Source organism: Ranitomeya variabilis, chromosome 7, assembly GCF_051348905.1.
Source record: "Ranitomeya variabilis isolate aRanVar5 chromosome 7, aRanVar5.hap1, whole genome shotgun sequence".
Taxonomy (NCBI): domain Eukaryota; kingdom Metazoa; phylum Chordata; class Amphibia; order Anura; family Dendrobatidae; genus Ranitomeya; species Ranitomeya variabilis.
In genome coordinates, this window is record NC_135238.1 from 7,673,532 (window position 1) to 7,688,860 (window position 15,329).

Sequence of the window (15,329 nt, forward strand, 5' to 3'; positions counted from 1 at the left end):
ATATTGTATATAGTGTATTGTATATATTGTATATAGTGTGTATAATAGAGGGTCTTAGTTAGGTTGGGTGGGGGATTGGGGGGTTTCAACAGCGGTGATATGAGACTGATCTGGCCTGGCCCAGGCCCCGCCTGGGGAAAAACTTTGGGGCCTGATCCTAGCTCGGATAATTCCTGAACTTTGTGGCCAGAGCTGGATCAGGGGTGGCGGGATAGTTAGTGTAGGTGTGTGTATATATATATATAAAAAAAAAAAAAAATAATAAAAAAAAAAAATAAAAAAAATAAATAAATAAATAAATAAAAAAAAAAAAATAAAAAAAAAATAAAAAAAAAAAAAAATAAAAAAATAAAAAAAAAAAATTTAATAATAATAATTTTGTATAGTGTATTGTATTTAGGTTTGTTGTAGGGTGTATGTGGCGGTGCAAGCGGGTGGCTGTAAGGTAAGGCAGTGGGACCAGTAGGGTTTTGCTGTGTTTGCGGCGTTGTATAAATCTGTATATAATGTGTTTATAGTGTATATATTGTTTATATTGTATATAGGACGGTGTGAATGTAGTTGGGGTTGTATATAGTAGTATGAATGAAGCTGGGCCGGGGGTCTTGTATGATTTTATTACTATTTATAATTTTTACAGGGGTATTAATGTAAGTTATGAGTATTTTGTTTGTTGTCTTTTCTTTTTGCTTTCTTTATTTAATTGGAATTTTCTTTCTTGTCCCTGATTAGTAGGTTTCTTTTTTGTCTTTTGTGGCCGTCTGATTGGAGCTTTGTTCTTATGTTTTGTTTTGTTGTGTTCTATTTGTAGTGTATCATAGTTAGTGTCATGTGAAAGTATTTTATTTAATAAAAGACTCACTGTGTTATCTGTGGTGTTACATAGGACTGCAGGTGACATCTACTACATTATCTGTACTCAGACAGTTATCACTGTGTTATCTGTAATGTTACATAGGACTGCAGGTGACATCTACTACATTATCTGTACTCAGAGAGTGATCACTGTGTTATCTGTGGTGTTACATAGGACTGCAGGTGACATCTACTACATTATCTGTACTCAGATAGTTATCACTGTGTTATCTGTGGTGTTACATAGGACTGCAGGTGACATCTACTACATTATCTGTACTCAGAGAGTTATCATTGTGTTATCTGTGGTGTTACATAGGACTGCAGGTGACATCTACTACATTATCTGTACTCAGAGAGTTATCACTGTGTTATCTGTGGTGTTACATAGGACTGCAGGTGACATCTACTACATTATCTGTACTCAGAGAGTTATCACTGTGTTATCTGTGGTGTTACACAGGACTGAGTGTGGAGGACAGGTGCGCACAATCAGTCACACCCTGCTGGGAGCAGCACCTGTATTGTGAGCTCCAGGACTTCCAGCAGGAGGCCCAGAGTCTGCCTCTCTTCTCCCCAGGGAGAGGCAGGCTTCCTGGGAGGCCGACATGGCTTCCCAGGCTTCTGTTCCCCGGTCTGTGCCGGCGGGGGACAGAGAGCAGCAGCAACAGCAACTGGCCCAAGAGGGACTGAGGAGGTCAGGACGGGTGAAGAAAACCTTACCCACCTACACCACCGCTGAGACGGCTCATCGTCCGCCCAGAGAGGGAGACAGGGGCACCCCAGGCCCCAGGAAGGAGAGCCCAGGAACATCCTGGGGGGAGAGGAGCTCCGGCGAGTCCATGAGTACCTTCTCCTCCCGAGTGGTCGCCATGCTACGTGAGTATGAGGACGCCGGCAAAGCACTGACCGGGCTGAAGGAGGAGCTGCGGGAGGCTCGGATCCTGAATACCCGAGCCTCTAGCAAGGAGAAACCTGTGACCTCCCAGAGGTTAAGAGCCCTCAGAGATGAGGTGGCCCGGTTAGTGCTCCTCCGGGAGGGGATTGAGAAAAGCGCAGGTCCCTTCCTGGAGAGGTTTAAGAACCAGCGGCGGTTCTCAGAAATGAAGGGGTTAAATACCTCAGGAGAACCGCCAGCCGGCGTCCTAAGCGACGAGGAGGAGGAGGACGATGTGGTTGTGACTGGAGTCCTACAAGCTGGAACCAGCCGGGAGAGTGAGCCGCAGAGCCGACAACAGGGAAGCGGCCTCCCGGCACGGCAGAGGACTCCGACAGCACAGGCTGGAGTGTCAGCGGAGGAAGAGGAGGAGGGCGGTCTGCTACAGGAGATCAGACAGCTGGAGTCTCCAGTGAACCTGGACCGCTTCTCCTTCGGTGAGGACGAGCCAGCAGAGGAAACCAAGAAGAGGAAGAAGAAGACGACGGAGACCGCACGGGAGGTGGTGAGTTACAAATATGTACCGATGGATGATGTTACACCTACCACCTCCTGTGTAAACCCCACCAAACCTAAACGCACGGGCTCTGCAGTGGGTCCGGGGCATAGGCAAGGTGGGGAGAGGAGGAGGACGTCCGGCGGTGCTGCCGTCTGTGCGGGGAACAGTGCAGGGGGCGAGGCTGTGGAGGTACTCACGGCGCCGGACATAGGGGACCCCGAGGAGTTTCCCTCCCTGCCCTCTGCGGCTAAGCCGGTTATCACCGGGGCTGAGGGGGGTGAGGTGGGTGTCCACGCCGTTGCGAAAGGGGGACGGTGTGGGCAGACTCCATCCCTGCTCCCAACGGCTGTGCCGGCCGACGCCGGGGCTGTGGGGGGCAGGTCTGAGGAACATGGTGCGGCGAAAGGAGGGCGCACTGTTGTGACAGGGGCGCAGTGCGCCTTAAAGGAGAACAGGCACGCAGCTGTGACAGGAGAGCAGCGTGTCCAAAAAGGACAGAAAAAGGATAAATCATCTGCAGGGAACAAGAGGCGCCCTGCTGTGACAGGGGGACAGAGTGCTCCAGCGCCCCAGCATGACACCAGGACCGCAAAGTCTGTGGGTGCGGGGCAGGCGGCGCCCCCCAACGAGCAGCGGGCCCAAAATAATAAAGTGCAAACTGCTGCAGTGGGGGGGCAAGGCGCTCCAAGGACACAACAGAGAGTCAGCACCAATCAAGGGAAATCGAGTGTGGTGCTGCACCCCTCCCCCGGTCCGGCAGGTGTGAGTGCAGAGAAGCTAGCAGACACAAGTGAGGAAGGAATGGATGTGACTGTGGCAGGTGCAGAGAACACTGGGACAAATGGTGGTGACAATACAGGTAATAAAATGACGGGAAGTGGTGGCAGTGGTAAGGGGAATGAAAGGAGCTGTGCAGGAAATGATGGGAGTAGTAGTGGAGTGAATGATGGGAGTAGTGGTGGAGTGAATGGTGGGAATAGTGGTGGAATGAATGATGGGAGCAGTGGTGGAGTAAATGATGGGAGTAGTGATGTTGCAAATGATGGGAGTAGTAGTGGAGTGAATGGTGGGAGTAGTGATGTTGCAAATGATGGGAGTAGTGGAGGAGTGAATGAGGAGAGCATTACTGGTGTTGGTGGAGGGGAAGCAGGTAGTGGTCCTGCTGCCTCCCCAGCGGTGGCGGGGGCTTCGGCCCCAAGCTATTCAGCAGCTGTCACTGCTGGGGGTAGTAGTGCGCCCTTGTCTGGTGACCCTGAGGATGGTGACTTGCAGCAGCGCTTCCTGGACGCCCTGAGGAGAGGGGAGAGTTCCATCAATGTAGAGGGGAGGGAGGTTGATCTGTCTTTCTGGATAGAGAGACACGGTCTTTCCGCCTTCCGAGATAGAGGGGCAGAGACTGTCTGGTCTCTGCCGACACCGGGGCAGAGGAGTAACCGTAGGAACGTGGCCCGTCTCCAGTGGGTAAGCAAGGATGCCTGTCCTGATCGGTCAAAGGTTGCTGAGCTCCTGCTGGGGATGGGCTTCGTGGCATATGACATCTTCGCCTTGATCCATCCCTATGGGACCTCCTACTTCGATGTCAGCTTCGTGAGACCGGAGGGCCTTGAGCTTTTCTGGTCTCGCCATGAGCTGGCTCGGGGTCGCCCCGAATGGCAGGGTTTCCTCGCTGTGGCAATATCCCGCCAGAACTCAGTCAGGAAGGTGACCGTTTTGACCAGTAACGAGTCACTTTCCTGTGTAGACATCTCCACCTGGGTTGGACGATACGGCGACATCGTCGGTATTCCCGAGAAGACCCTCGATGAGCATGGTATCTGGTCAGGAGCCTGGACCTTCATGGTGAAATTGAAGGTTTCAGGAAACACCGTTACCCATATCCCTTCCTCAACATTTTTGGGGAGGGACAGGATCTTGATTTTCTACCGGGGGCAGCCTAAGGTCTGTCACAGGTGCGGCAGCCCCACACACTTCAGTGCGCAGTGTACCACCCAGAAATGCGCACTGTGTGGGGACCTCGGCCATCTTGCTGCTACCTGTGGCAGGATTAGGTGTAACCTGTGTGGTGACCTCGGTCACCCGTTCAGTCGCTGTCCGCGTTCCTTTGCCAATGCGGTCCTGAAAGCGGCGAGTGCGGGACAGGCGAAAGCCGGGACTAATCTCGCCGGTGAAGGGACCAGCAGAGGCGGAGGAGGCAGGGAACCGGTGAGGAGCAGGCTGCCGCCATCCAATATCAGGCGGCAGGAGCAGCGCCATGGGAAAAGGGGGCAGGGAGTAATGACCCTAAACTCTGACCCGGGTGCTCCACTTGCAGCTGAGGATCCTAAAGACAGCGAATTGAGCGAGGAAGTCAAGAGACTTGAAAGAGAGGAGCAAAAGGACGCCATGTCTGCCCAGGAACCTTCATCCGGTGACAGTCTGGATGAGGGAGAGGGGGAGTGGTCACAGCAAAAGAAAAAGGGTAACAGGAAAACAACTAAGGATAAGAGGGGGTCCGGGCCTCGAGCCTCCTCCTCGGAGTGCGACCCCTCTGACTCCGTAGCCCTGATCCAGGTGCCATTGGAAGGTCCAGCCGCCCCCCCTCTGGTGGATCTCTCTAACCGGTTCCGGGCCCTCCAGGACTCCCCTCCAGAGGGGGGCGATGGGGACCCGGGACCGGAGGTTGCGGACAACGTTGTTGGGGCTCAGGAGGTCGCTGGGTCTTCTTCTCAGGGGGCAAATACAAAGCCTTCTGGGGGGGGGACTACCTCGGGACCACCAGACAAGGGCCAGAGTGTATGTAAGGAGAGAATGGATGAGTCAGTTTGTCTTAAGCGCACTAAAAACTCATCATTGTCAGAGGAAGAGGGTGAAACTGTTGGGGGTGGGAAGAAAAAGGCTATCTAATTCAATCAATCATGATGGCGGCACCCACCCCGTTGACGCTGGCAACCATTAATGTTGCCAGCATAAAGTCAGAAGCGGCAAGGTACACGGCCTTTCATTTTCTCGGCCAACTTGACGCCGACATTTTGTTTTTGCAGGAGACCAGGTTGACCGACCTATCAACCATGCATAAAGCAAGGCGGGAGTGGAGGCACGGGCCCTCCTACTGGTCTCTCGCGGCCGAGCCGTATAGCGGGGTGGCGGTCCTTTTTAAGACCGCAGCGGTTGAATGCAGACGATTGATCGAGTTAGAAATGGGGAGATGCTTGATCCTAGATGTCTCCATGGGGGGACAGGAGCTTCGGCTCATTAACATCTACAGTCCCCAGTCCAAGTGGGACCGCAAGTGTCTCTTCATGAAGATCAAACCTTACTTATTTTCGAGTCGGCAGGTGGTCTTTGGAGGGGATTTCAACAATGTCACGAGACCCTGTGATAGAGGAGGTTCCGTAGACCGGCTGGCTTACGATTGCGTCGCGCTAAATAGGATAGTAAGTGAGGCACGCCTGGTGGATGTCCACATCCGGCACAACACAGGCCACGCGGGGTTCACCTATTTTAGAGGTAGTCAGTGCAGGTCTAGGATAGACAGGTTTTATTTGAAGGAGGAGGCCGTTTCCTCGCCGTTGTCGGTTGTGGAGGTGGAATTCTCCGATCACTGTTTGATTATGTTTTCTCTGAGCGTTACAGAGACTCCTCGGATGGGAAGAGGTTATTGGAAGCTGAATTCGTCACTCCTTGAGGAAGAAGCTGTAAGACGGTCCTTTGAGGAATTTCTTCAGAGCCAGGTACCGCTGCTGGGCCTAAGTAACACTAAGTCGGAGTGGTGGGAGATGTTCAAACATCGGGTGGCGAGATTCTTCCGGCAACTCTCGAACCTCAGAAGCCTGAACAGGGATCGCCTGTATCAGAGCCTGAGGAGGAAACTCGAGCAACTTGTCTCGACTGGGGGTGGCCGCGAGGCGATCTCCAGTGTGAAATCCTTGCTAAAGAGGTGTCAGTACGATAGGCACGCATCTTTGGTTTTTGAGAGGGACTACGGGAAGTACTACTCGCCCGACCCCTACAGAAGCTGCAAGATGTCAGTGAATAGTAAGATAGTGACGGGGCTGATGGACAGTACGGGATCCCTGAGAAGGTCCAGATCAGGGATCTTGGAGGTCGTCAGTTCATACTACTCGCACCTCTTGGGAAGGAAGGAACTGGATCGTGACAGGATGTCGGCTTTCCTGGCTGAAGCTGTTCCTGAGCCAGGGGCTGACCTCTCGCTGGGCGGTTTGGCAGAAGCGATCAAAGAAGAGGAAGTGAGACTGGCGATCGATGGGCTCCGGCCCAAAAAATCGCCAGGTCCGGATGGCTTAACATCCGAGTTCTTTAAGACCTTTAGGGACTCCTTGGTCCCCCTCTTGACTCAGGTGTTTAATGAGTGTCTCTCCTCGGGCACTCTGCCGAGATCATTAAGGAGGTCGGCTCTGATCATTTTGTCAAAGGGTAAGGATCCATCACGCATTGAGAATTGGCGTCCCATATCACTTCTCAATGTGGACAGGAAGGTTTTGGCTAAGATACTCTTCAACAGGCTGGTGAAATTTGCGCCGCGGCTCCTTTCGGAGGCCCAGCACTGTTGCGTTCCTGGCCGTAGCACTTTCAGTGCTGTTCTGGGTGTCCGAGAGGCCGTGGAGCAAGGCAGGGCGGGCCTTTGGAAGGGGTTCTTGCTGACCCTGGATCAGGCAAAAGCCTTTGATCGGGTTGACCACGAGTACCTCTGGTCCACTCTTTTGAGGTATGGTCTGCCTGGAGGGTTTGTGGACTGGCTTAAGACCTTGTACGCAGGGGCTGAGACTTTCCCTCTGGTAAACGGGTGGATTGGACAACCTTTCGGGGTAGAGTCCGGTGTCCGCCAGGGCTGCCCTCTTAGCCCTTTGCTTTACGCGTTTGCGATCGATCCCTTCCTCAGAAGGGTCGATTGTGGGCCGTTGGCGGGGGTGGGGATGGGCGGGGTGGCGCCGGAGGCTATCCTGAGGGTAGTGGCCTACGCGGATGACGTCACGGTCTTTGTTTCTTCGCAAGAGGAGGCGATGGTGGTGATGTCAGAAGTGGAGAGCTACTCGGAGGCATCCGGGTCCAAGGTCAACCAGGACAAGTGTGAGAGTCTCTGGCTGGGAGGCGGGGATCCCGCGTTTGATCTTCCGGACACCCTCCCCGAACCCCAAGAACATGCCAAAGTCCTAGGCATCGAATTTGGCCAGGGTGATTACCCCACGAAAAACTGGGAAGGCAGAATCAAAGGTGTCGCCCAAAGAGTGGACCAATGGAAGGGTTGGTCTTTGACCCTGAGGGAAAGGGTTGACCTGTGCAAAGCTTTCCTGCTCCCCTTGCTAATCTACCTGGGCAGCGTCTGTGTCTTACCAGAGCCTCTCTGGACACGGGTCTACAGTCTGTTCTTCCAGATGTTATGGGGGAATAGACTGAATCTAGTCAAACGAGAGGTCACTTACCGCACGAGGAGACTAGGGGGGTTGAATATGGTAAACCCCGTGGTGTTCCTAGTGAACACCTTTTTGAAAGTTAACGTGGCAAACCTCTGGAAAGAGAGGGCTCCTCCGTGGGTATTCTCCTGCAAGGGATGGTTTCAGCCTTTCTTCCAGGAATGGGAGACAGGGGGAAGATTGAAGGATCTCCGCACACCGCACGGGCATCTCCCGGCTTATGTTACCCCGGTTCTGAAAATGATGCGCCGGTGGGGTCTGGGAATGTGGGAAGTGAGGTCCCTCCCGAGGAAACTCCTCGACATGCGGGTCTTGCTTTCGCATTTTCAGAGACCATTGGTCCTCAAGGACTGCCCAAGTCGGGATCTAGAGGTTGGGTTAAGTTTGCTAAATTCTAGCAGGATCCCCAAGAAGTATTGGGACTTGACTTGGCGCTGCTTCCAAGGTAAGTTGTATGTGAAGGACAATTTGAAGCACAGGAGCTCCGTGGACAGGAATTGTCCCCGTGAGGCTTGCGCTACCATGCTGGAAAGCATGGAGCACTTCCTGCTTCATTGTCCTTTTAATACAGAGGTGTACAACAGGCTGGGCGCTTCCATTGGTTGGCCGCGGCTGGCCACTCTGTCCTATGCCGAGTGGGCCTATGGAGCGTTCAGAGACCTCGGGAGAAGGGACCGAGCCACTTTATTCTTAGTCAGCGCAGTGGTCAGGTACTTCACGTGGAACGCACGAGTTTTAGTTTCGACGCAGCATAAAATCCTCCGTGTAGATGAAGTTTGTAGCAGCATCCTAGGTGCCCTGGTGAAGGTGCGTTCTCTGGAGTGCGAAAGACTGGGTGCCCGGAGGGCGGCCCATCTCTGGAGGGGTTTCTCCTTCGGGGTGCCTTAGTCCGTTAGCGCTCCTATATCCTGGTGGTGGGCTGATATCTTTACACCCTAGATTTTTGTTTTGTATCTCTGTTCCCTGAATAGAAGGTTTGCAGGCATCGAACTTGAGCCTTGGGTGGTGAGTATGTAGGTTGTGAAGTTGGTTTATGTATATATTGTATATAGTGTATTGTATATATTGTATATAGTGTGTATAATAGAGGGTCTTAGTTAGGTTGGGTGGGGGATTGGGGGGTTTCAACAGCGGTGATATGAGACTGATCTGGCCTGGCCCAGGCCCCGCCTGGGGAAAAACTTTGGGGCCTGATCCTAGCTCGGATAATTCCTGAACTTTGTGGCCAGAGCTGGATCAGGGGTGGCGGGATAGTTAGTGTAGGTGTGTGTATATATATATATATATATAAAAAAAAAAAAAAAAAAAAAAAAAAAAAAATATATAAAAAAAAAAAAAATTTTAATAATAATTTTGTATAGTGTATTGTATTTAGGTTTGTTGTAGGGTGTATGTGGCGGTGCAAGCGGGTGGCTGTAAGGTAAGGCAGTGGGACCAGTAGGGTTTTGCTGTGTTTGCGGCGTTGTATAAATCTGTATATAATGTGTTTATAGTGTATATATTGTTTATAATATTATATATAGGACGGTGTGAATGTAGTTGGGGTTGTATATAGTAGTATGAATGAAGCTGGGCCGGGGGTCTTGTATGATTTTATTACTATTTATAATTTTTACAGGGGTATTAATGTAAGTTATGAGTATTTTGTTTGTTGTCTTTTCTTTTTGCTTTCTTTTATTTAATTGGAATTTTCTTTCTTGTCCCTGATTAGTAGGTTTCTTTTTTGTCTTTTGTGGCCGTCTGATTGGAGCTTTGTTCTTATGTTTTGTTTTGTTGTGTTCTATTTGTAGTGTATCATAGTTAGTGTCATGTGAAAGTATTTTATTTAATAAAAGACTCACTGTGTTATCTGTGGTGTTACATAGGACTGCAGGTGACATCTACTACATTATCTGTACTCAGAGAGTTATCACTGTTATCTGTAGTGTTACATAGGACTGCAGGTGACATCTACTACATTATCTGTACTCAGAGATATATCACTGTGTTATATGTGGTGTTACATAGGACTGCAGGAGACATCTACTACATTATCTGTACTCAGAGAGTTATCACTGTGTTATCTGTGGTGTTACATAGGACTGCAGGTGACATCTCGTACATTATCTGTACTCAGAGAGTTATCACTGTGTTATCTGTGGTGTTACATAGGACTGCAGGTGACATCTCCTACATTATCTGTACTCAGAGAGTTATCACTGTGTTATCGGTGGTGTTACATAGGACTGCTGGAGTCATTCCATGATATGACCTGTGTTTTGTGCGGATCATATGCGGTACATTTGGGTGCTACTATTGTGCGCACTCTTGTGTCAGGTATCTTGGAGAATTGCTGCAGAGTCAGAAGGTTTTATTCATAGAAAAAAAAACTACTAACATTTCTATCAATTAGCAAAATACAAAGTAAATGAAGAAAAGAGAAATGTAAATCCCATCAGTATCTGGTGACCGCCCATCTCCTCCATCATCAGTATATAGTGACCGCCCATCTCCTCCATCATCAGTATATAGTGACCGCCCATCTCCTCCATCATCAGTATATAGTGACCGCCCATCGCCTCCATCATCAGTATATAGTGACCGCCCGCCGCCTCCATCATCAGTATATAGTGACCGCCCATCTCCTCCATCATCAGTATATAGTGACCGCCCATCACCTCCATCATCAGTATATAGTGACCGCCCATCTCCTCCATCATCAGTATATAGTGACCGCCCATCTCCTCCATCATCAGTATATAGTGACCGCCCATCGCCTCCATCATCAGTATATAGTGACCGCCCATCTCCTCCATCATCAGTATATAGTGACCGCCCATCTCCTCCATCATCAGTATATAGTGACCGCCCATCGCCTCCATCATCAGTATATAGTGACCGCCCGCCGCCTCCATCATCAGTATATAGTGACCGCCCATCTCCTCCATCATCAGTATATAGTGACCGCCCATCGCCTCCATCATCAGTATATAGTGACCACCCTTCGCCTCCATCTATTGGGTATGAACAAGTCAATCCGCTCCACATGACTTAGGCGGTTAAGCAGAATTCTCCAGTAACAGCCATGTCCACGGTTGGTGTAGACACGTGTTACACTGGATCCGTGGGCACAGACTGGTGGTCCGGCGCCATTTTCCTCCATGTGTAGCCTGTTCCGTCTTCCTTCTCGGTCTTTCTTCTATGCCACCTTCTTATTATTATCTCAGCTCCTTTATCCTTAGATTTCGGCGCTATCCTTGGTGCAGATGACTGTATTTTTTCAATGCAAACTGAATTTGTGTTGATTTTTTTAGGAATTCCGACATTTTGTGATTTGCTTCTTGTGAATTGTCTAAAATGTCCACTACCATTTTACACATTGCAGAGGCTGTTATGATCCGGTGACCTTGGAGCAGCACGAGACTTTCTCAGGAGTAGGTGGAACCTGTACTGACCGCAAACCCTAAACTGACACCGCAACTAGAAGTAGCTGTGGGGTGTACCTAACACATCCTAGACACCTCGACACAACCGGAGGACTAAATACCCCTATAGATAGAAATAGGAATACTACCTTGCCTCAGAGAAAAACCCCAAAGGATAGGCAGCCCCCCACGAATATTGACTGTGAGAGGAGAGGAAAGACACACGCAGATGGAAAACAGGATTTAGCAAAAGAGGCCACTCTAGCTAAATAGTAAAGGATAGGACAGAATACTAAGCGGTCAGTATAAAAACCCTAAAAATATCCACAGCAGATAATACAAAAATTCCACCATCTAACTAAAGACATGGAATGTATATCTGCATCTCCTGAGAATCCAACTTGACTGAATAAATCCTAACACAGTCTAAGCTGGACAAGAAAAAACAATGAATAGCACTGAATTGTAAAGCTGCAGAAACAAAAACCAGACACTTATCTTTGCTGATTTGGCAGCAGGGCAGGAGGAACCAGACAGAGATGCAAAACCTCCAAGAACAATGGACAACTGGCAAGGACTAATGAATCCTGCACACCTAAATACCCCAGTCAGAACTGCAATCAGCAGAGACACCTGAGCAGGATTGCAACCCAGGGACAACTGCATTACCACCAACAACCACCGGAGGGAACCCAAGAGCAGAATTCACAACAAGAGGCCCAGGGAGGCTCACATATCGTTATTTGTGGCCATGCGGACTTCCCCATGGAGTCTTGTAGCTGTCACATCATGTGGTGCAGCACAGCCAATCAGGAGGGACTATCAGAGTCTGTATAAAAGCCAGGGCAAGGAATACAGTAGATATTTTGAGCTGAATCTGGATAGTGCATGGACGTCACTGCTCACAACCTATTAATAAAAAGAGAGAAAGACAGAAAACACTAAAGAATCTGTACAGGTAGAGTGTGTGTGTGACGGTACAGCAGTGATAAACTGTGCAGATAGCGTGTGACAGCACAGCAGCGAAGAGACCGCCCCTCTCCCTCCGTCACACAGGAAGTGATGCATCAGAAAGCCAAAAATCATCTCCACTGAAAGATGGAAATCCTACTCATTAATGTAACCCACAATAATCGTAGAGCTAAAAAATGTTAAAGCAACATCACCTAACTGTCACGGGGGTACCGCGACAGTGTGGAGCCAGAAAATCACAGCGTCTTATTGCTCCTACTCTGGCACTGAGAAGAAGAAGTTCTCCTTCGTTTTAAATGGTGTTTTTTCCTTTTGGCAGAACAGGAGTTAATCGGCCATGTTGAAAATCCCAGTGCTCACAGCTGAGCTCGGTTAGCCAATCCCTTCCCCTTTATAATCTGGGCTTTTGTGCAAATCCTTGTCAGAGCTAGCATTTGCTGCATGGCTCCAGGAGGAAGAGGTGTTCATATGAGGAGTGTTGGAGGAGTTACCTGTGACTGTTGTGTTGTTTGTAAGTGTGATAATTCCCTTCCCTTCTCTGTTTTGGTTTATTCCCCTACCTCCACGCCCCGATGCATTCGTCTGTTATATGTCAGTGAATATTTTGTATTCCTGGAGTTTTCATTATACCCTTGTCTGTGTTGCCTTGTTTGTTGGGTTAGTGTTCGGTGGTGCACAATAGCGCCGCTCTTCCCTGGGTGGGGGAAGAGAATAGACAGGAGATAACACAAGGGTGCAGGCCCCGGCATCTTCACCTTCAGAAGTATCACAGTGAATAGGACAAGCTAGGGCACACCCTAGTGTTAGGGTCAGGGAAGGAGACCCTGGTCCCGGGTCACCCGACAGCCGCGTCGTGACACTAACTTGCTGAAAAGAAAGAATAAAGTCTATGAAAATGTGACATGTATTCCACCATTATATCAACAGACTGTATCTCATCCTGCATAAAACAAATCCTCATACACTCCCACAAAAAAAAGGTACTTTATTGTGCAAAAGTAATAAAACCTTAAAAAATATCCATAATATTGTCATATGTTCATAGCAACCGGCCTCTCTGGTTATTTATCCTTCATGACAAACAACGTGAAAAAAATGAAAAACTAATGGTAGAAGTGCAGTTTTTTTATTCATCCTGTTTTTAAAAAAATGTAATAAAAATATATCCAAACAACGAAGTACACCAGAAAATGTTCCCACTGTGCAGTTACAGCGTTACAGGCCATCTATCCGCGAAGTTAGTCCCATTAATAGGAAATGTTGTATTTTGTTCGTGTCACCGGACTTTTCCATCTCCCATAAAACCCTTCTGTTACTGTGATCACTGACCCCGGGGGTCTGCACTTATGTGGGCAGTGTCCGGTCCTGGTGCTGACGCCATCTGTACAACAGCAAGAAGGAAAATAGAGAACCTGGGGCGATGACTCCTGGTGGAGATTTGGTCCAGAAGTCTTCTGTGGCTTTATGACGTTGGTCTCCTCCTAGGGACGTCGCATTGTCTCATTGATTCTCTGTTTCTCTGCAGCCATTACTACCACCACGTCAGAGCCGGTGTGCGGATCTCCAGCCTTCTCCAGCCGGATTGTTGGGGGTTCGGATGCTGCAGATGGACAGTGGCCCTGGCAGGCTAGTATACAGTATCTGGGAGGCCATTTCTGTGGAGGGTCCTTGATCTCCAGCCAGTGGGTGCTGAGTGCCGCTCATTGCTTTGTGCCGTAAGTGAGGGTCCCGGAATCATTGGAGAACAATGTATAAAGACTTTCTCCTCACCTCTTGTTCCTGTCTTTCATTGCTCTTGTCTCAGTTATGGGGAATCTGTCAGCAGGATTTCACTTCTTTTATACAACTTTTTACATGCTCATGTAGATCTTCAAAGACAAGTCCAGCAATACCTTCACATGGAAAGTCTGCCTGAGAAATCAGCAAATTGATATGCAAATGAGGATGAAGAGCTATGGTAGATTTGAAGCCTCTGTCGCTCAAGCTCTATTCCCCTATGCTTTACTAATGTCTCCTTTACTCCACCCCTGCTTTACTAATGGCTCCTTTACCCCGCCCCTGCTTTACTAATGGCTCTTTTACCCTGCCCCTGCTTTACTAATGGCTCCTTTACCCCACCCTTGCTTTACTAATGGCTCTTTTACCCCGCCCCTGCTTTATTAATGGCTCCTTTACCCCACCCTTGCTTTACTAATGGCTCCTTTACCCCGCCCCTGCTTTACTAATGGCTCCTTTACCCCACCCCTGCTTTACTACTGGCTCCTTTATCCCACCCCTGCTTTACAGATGACTCCTTTACCCCTCCCCTGCTTTACTAATGGCTCCTTTACCCCGCCCCTGCTTTACAGATGGCTGTCAGTCAAGTACGAGACGGCATCACATTATTATGCTGACCCCAAAAATGTACTTTATTCTTCTTGGGAATTTCTCTGTACTCATGAGGACCATGCTCTCTTTGCTATCTGTCTCTCTATCTATGTCTTTCTACAAGAAGATCACATGACTCTCCTGAAATCCTCTGTCCTGCTGTGGACCTTGCAGCTTTCACTAATGCCCAGTCTGTGACCCCTCGCCTGTTAGTGTACTCCTTTCTTTGTATTATGTAGAAAAAATAATGTGATCCAGAAGAAAGTGCTGCTGATTGGTAATCAGTTGTGAATTTTAGAGCTATATTTATTTCTGGTCATTTTTCAGGCTTCTCCCCCTGGTTTACTATGGCGTGCAGCTGGGCACATACAGTCTGTCACTGGACAATCCGCACAGTGTTTTGATGAAGATAGACTCCGTCTACAACCATCCGGACTATAAAAGTGCCGCTCACACATGGGACATCGCTCTGGTGAAGCTCGACAGTCCGGTCTCCTACACCAAGTACATCATGCCCATCTGTCTGCCCGCCTTCTCTGTCACCTTCCCCAATGGCCTGGAGTGCTGGGTCACCGGCTGGGGGGATATACGCAGTAACGGTAAGTGATGCTTATATTTCCACCAAATAGTGAAGGTCCAGAGGAAGAGCAACACGCCTGTTACACCCCTCTATCAAAATCAAAAAAGGGAAGCTGTCCTCCTGATGGGACCTGTGGTGGCAGTCACACTTTTTGCAGTTGGTCTTATCTTCTCAGCTGTGTATTTTCAATAGATAGGATAAAAATATCACTTCCCAAATTCATTAATACAGCTGTTCATGGATCAATCAAATGCCATGGATCTGGATCACTGCTCGCCAACCAATTTAATATTGTCCTGCAAAA

General features: G+C 49.1%; 1 protein-coding gene across 1 annotated transcript in view; it reads left to right on the forward strand.

Annotated features, from left to right (window-relative positions):
• The window catches only part of LOC143785139 (transmembrane protease serine 9-like), a 36,376-nt gene that overhangs the window by 8,976 nt on the left and 12,071 nt on the right, over positions 1 to 15,329 (forward strand). The window contains exons 2-3 of the mRNA XM_077273822.1: positions 13,604 to 13,793; positions 14,773 to 15,044. Coding sequence (XP_077129937.1) covers positions 13,604 to 13,793; positions 14,773 to 15,044 — 462 coding nt within the window. The remainder of the gene's footprint in view (positions 1 to 13,603; positions 13,794 to 14,772; positions 15,045 to 15,329) is intronic.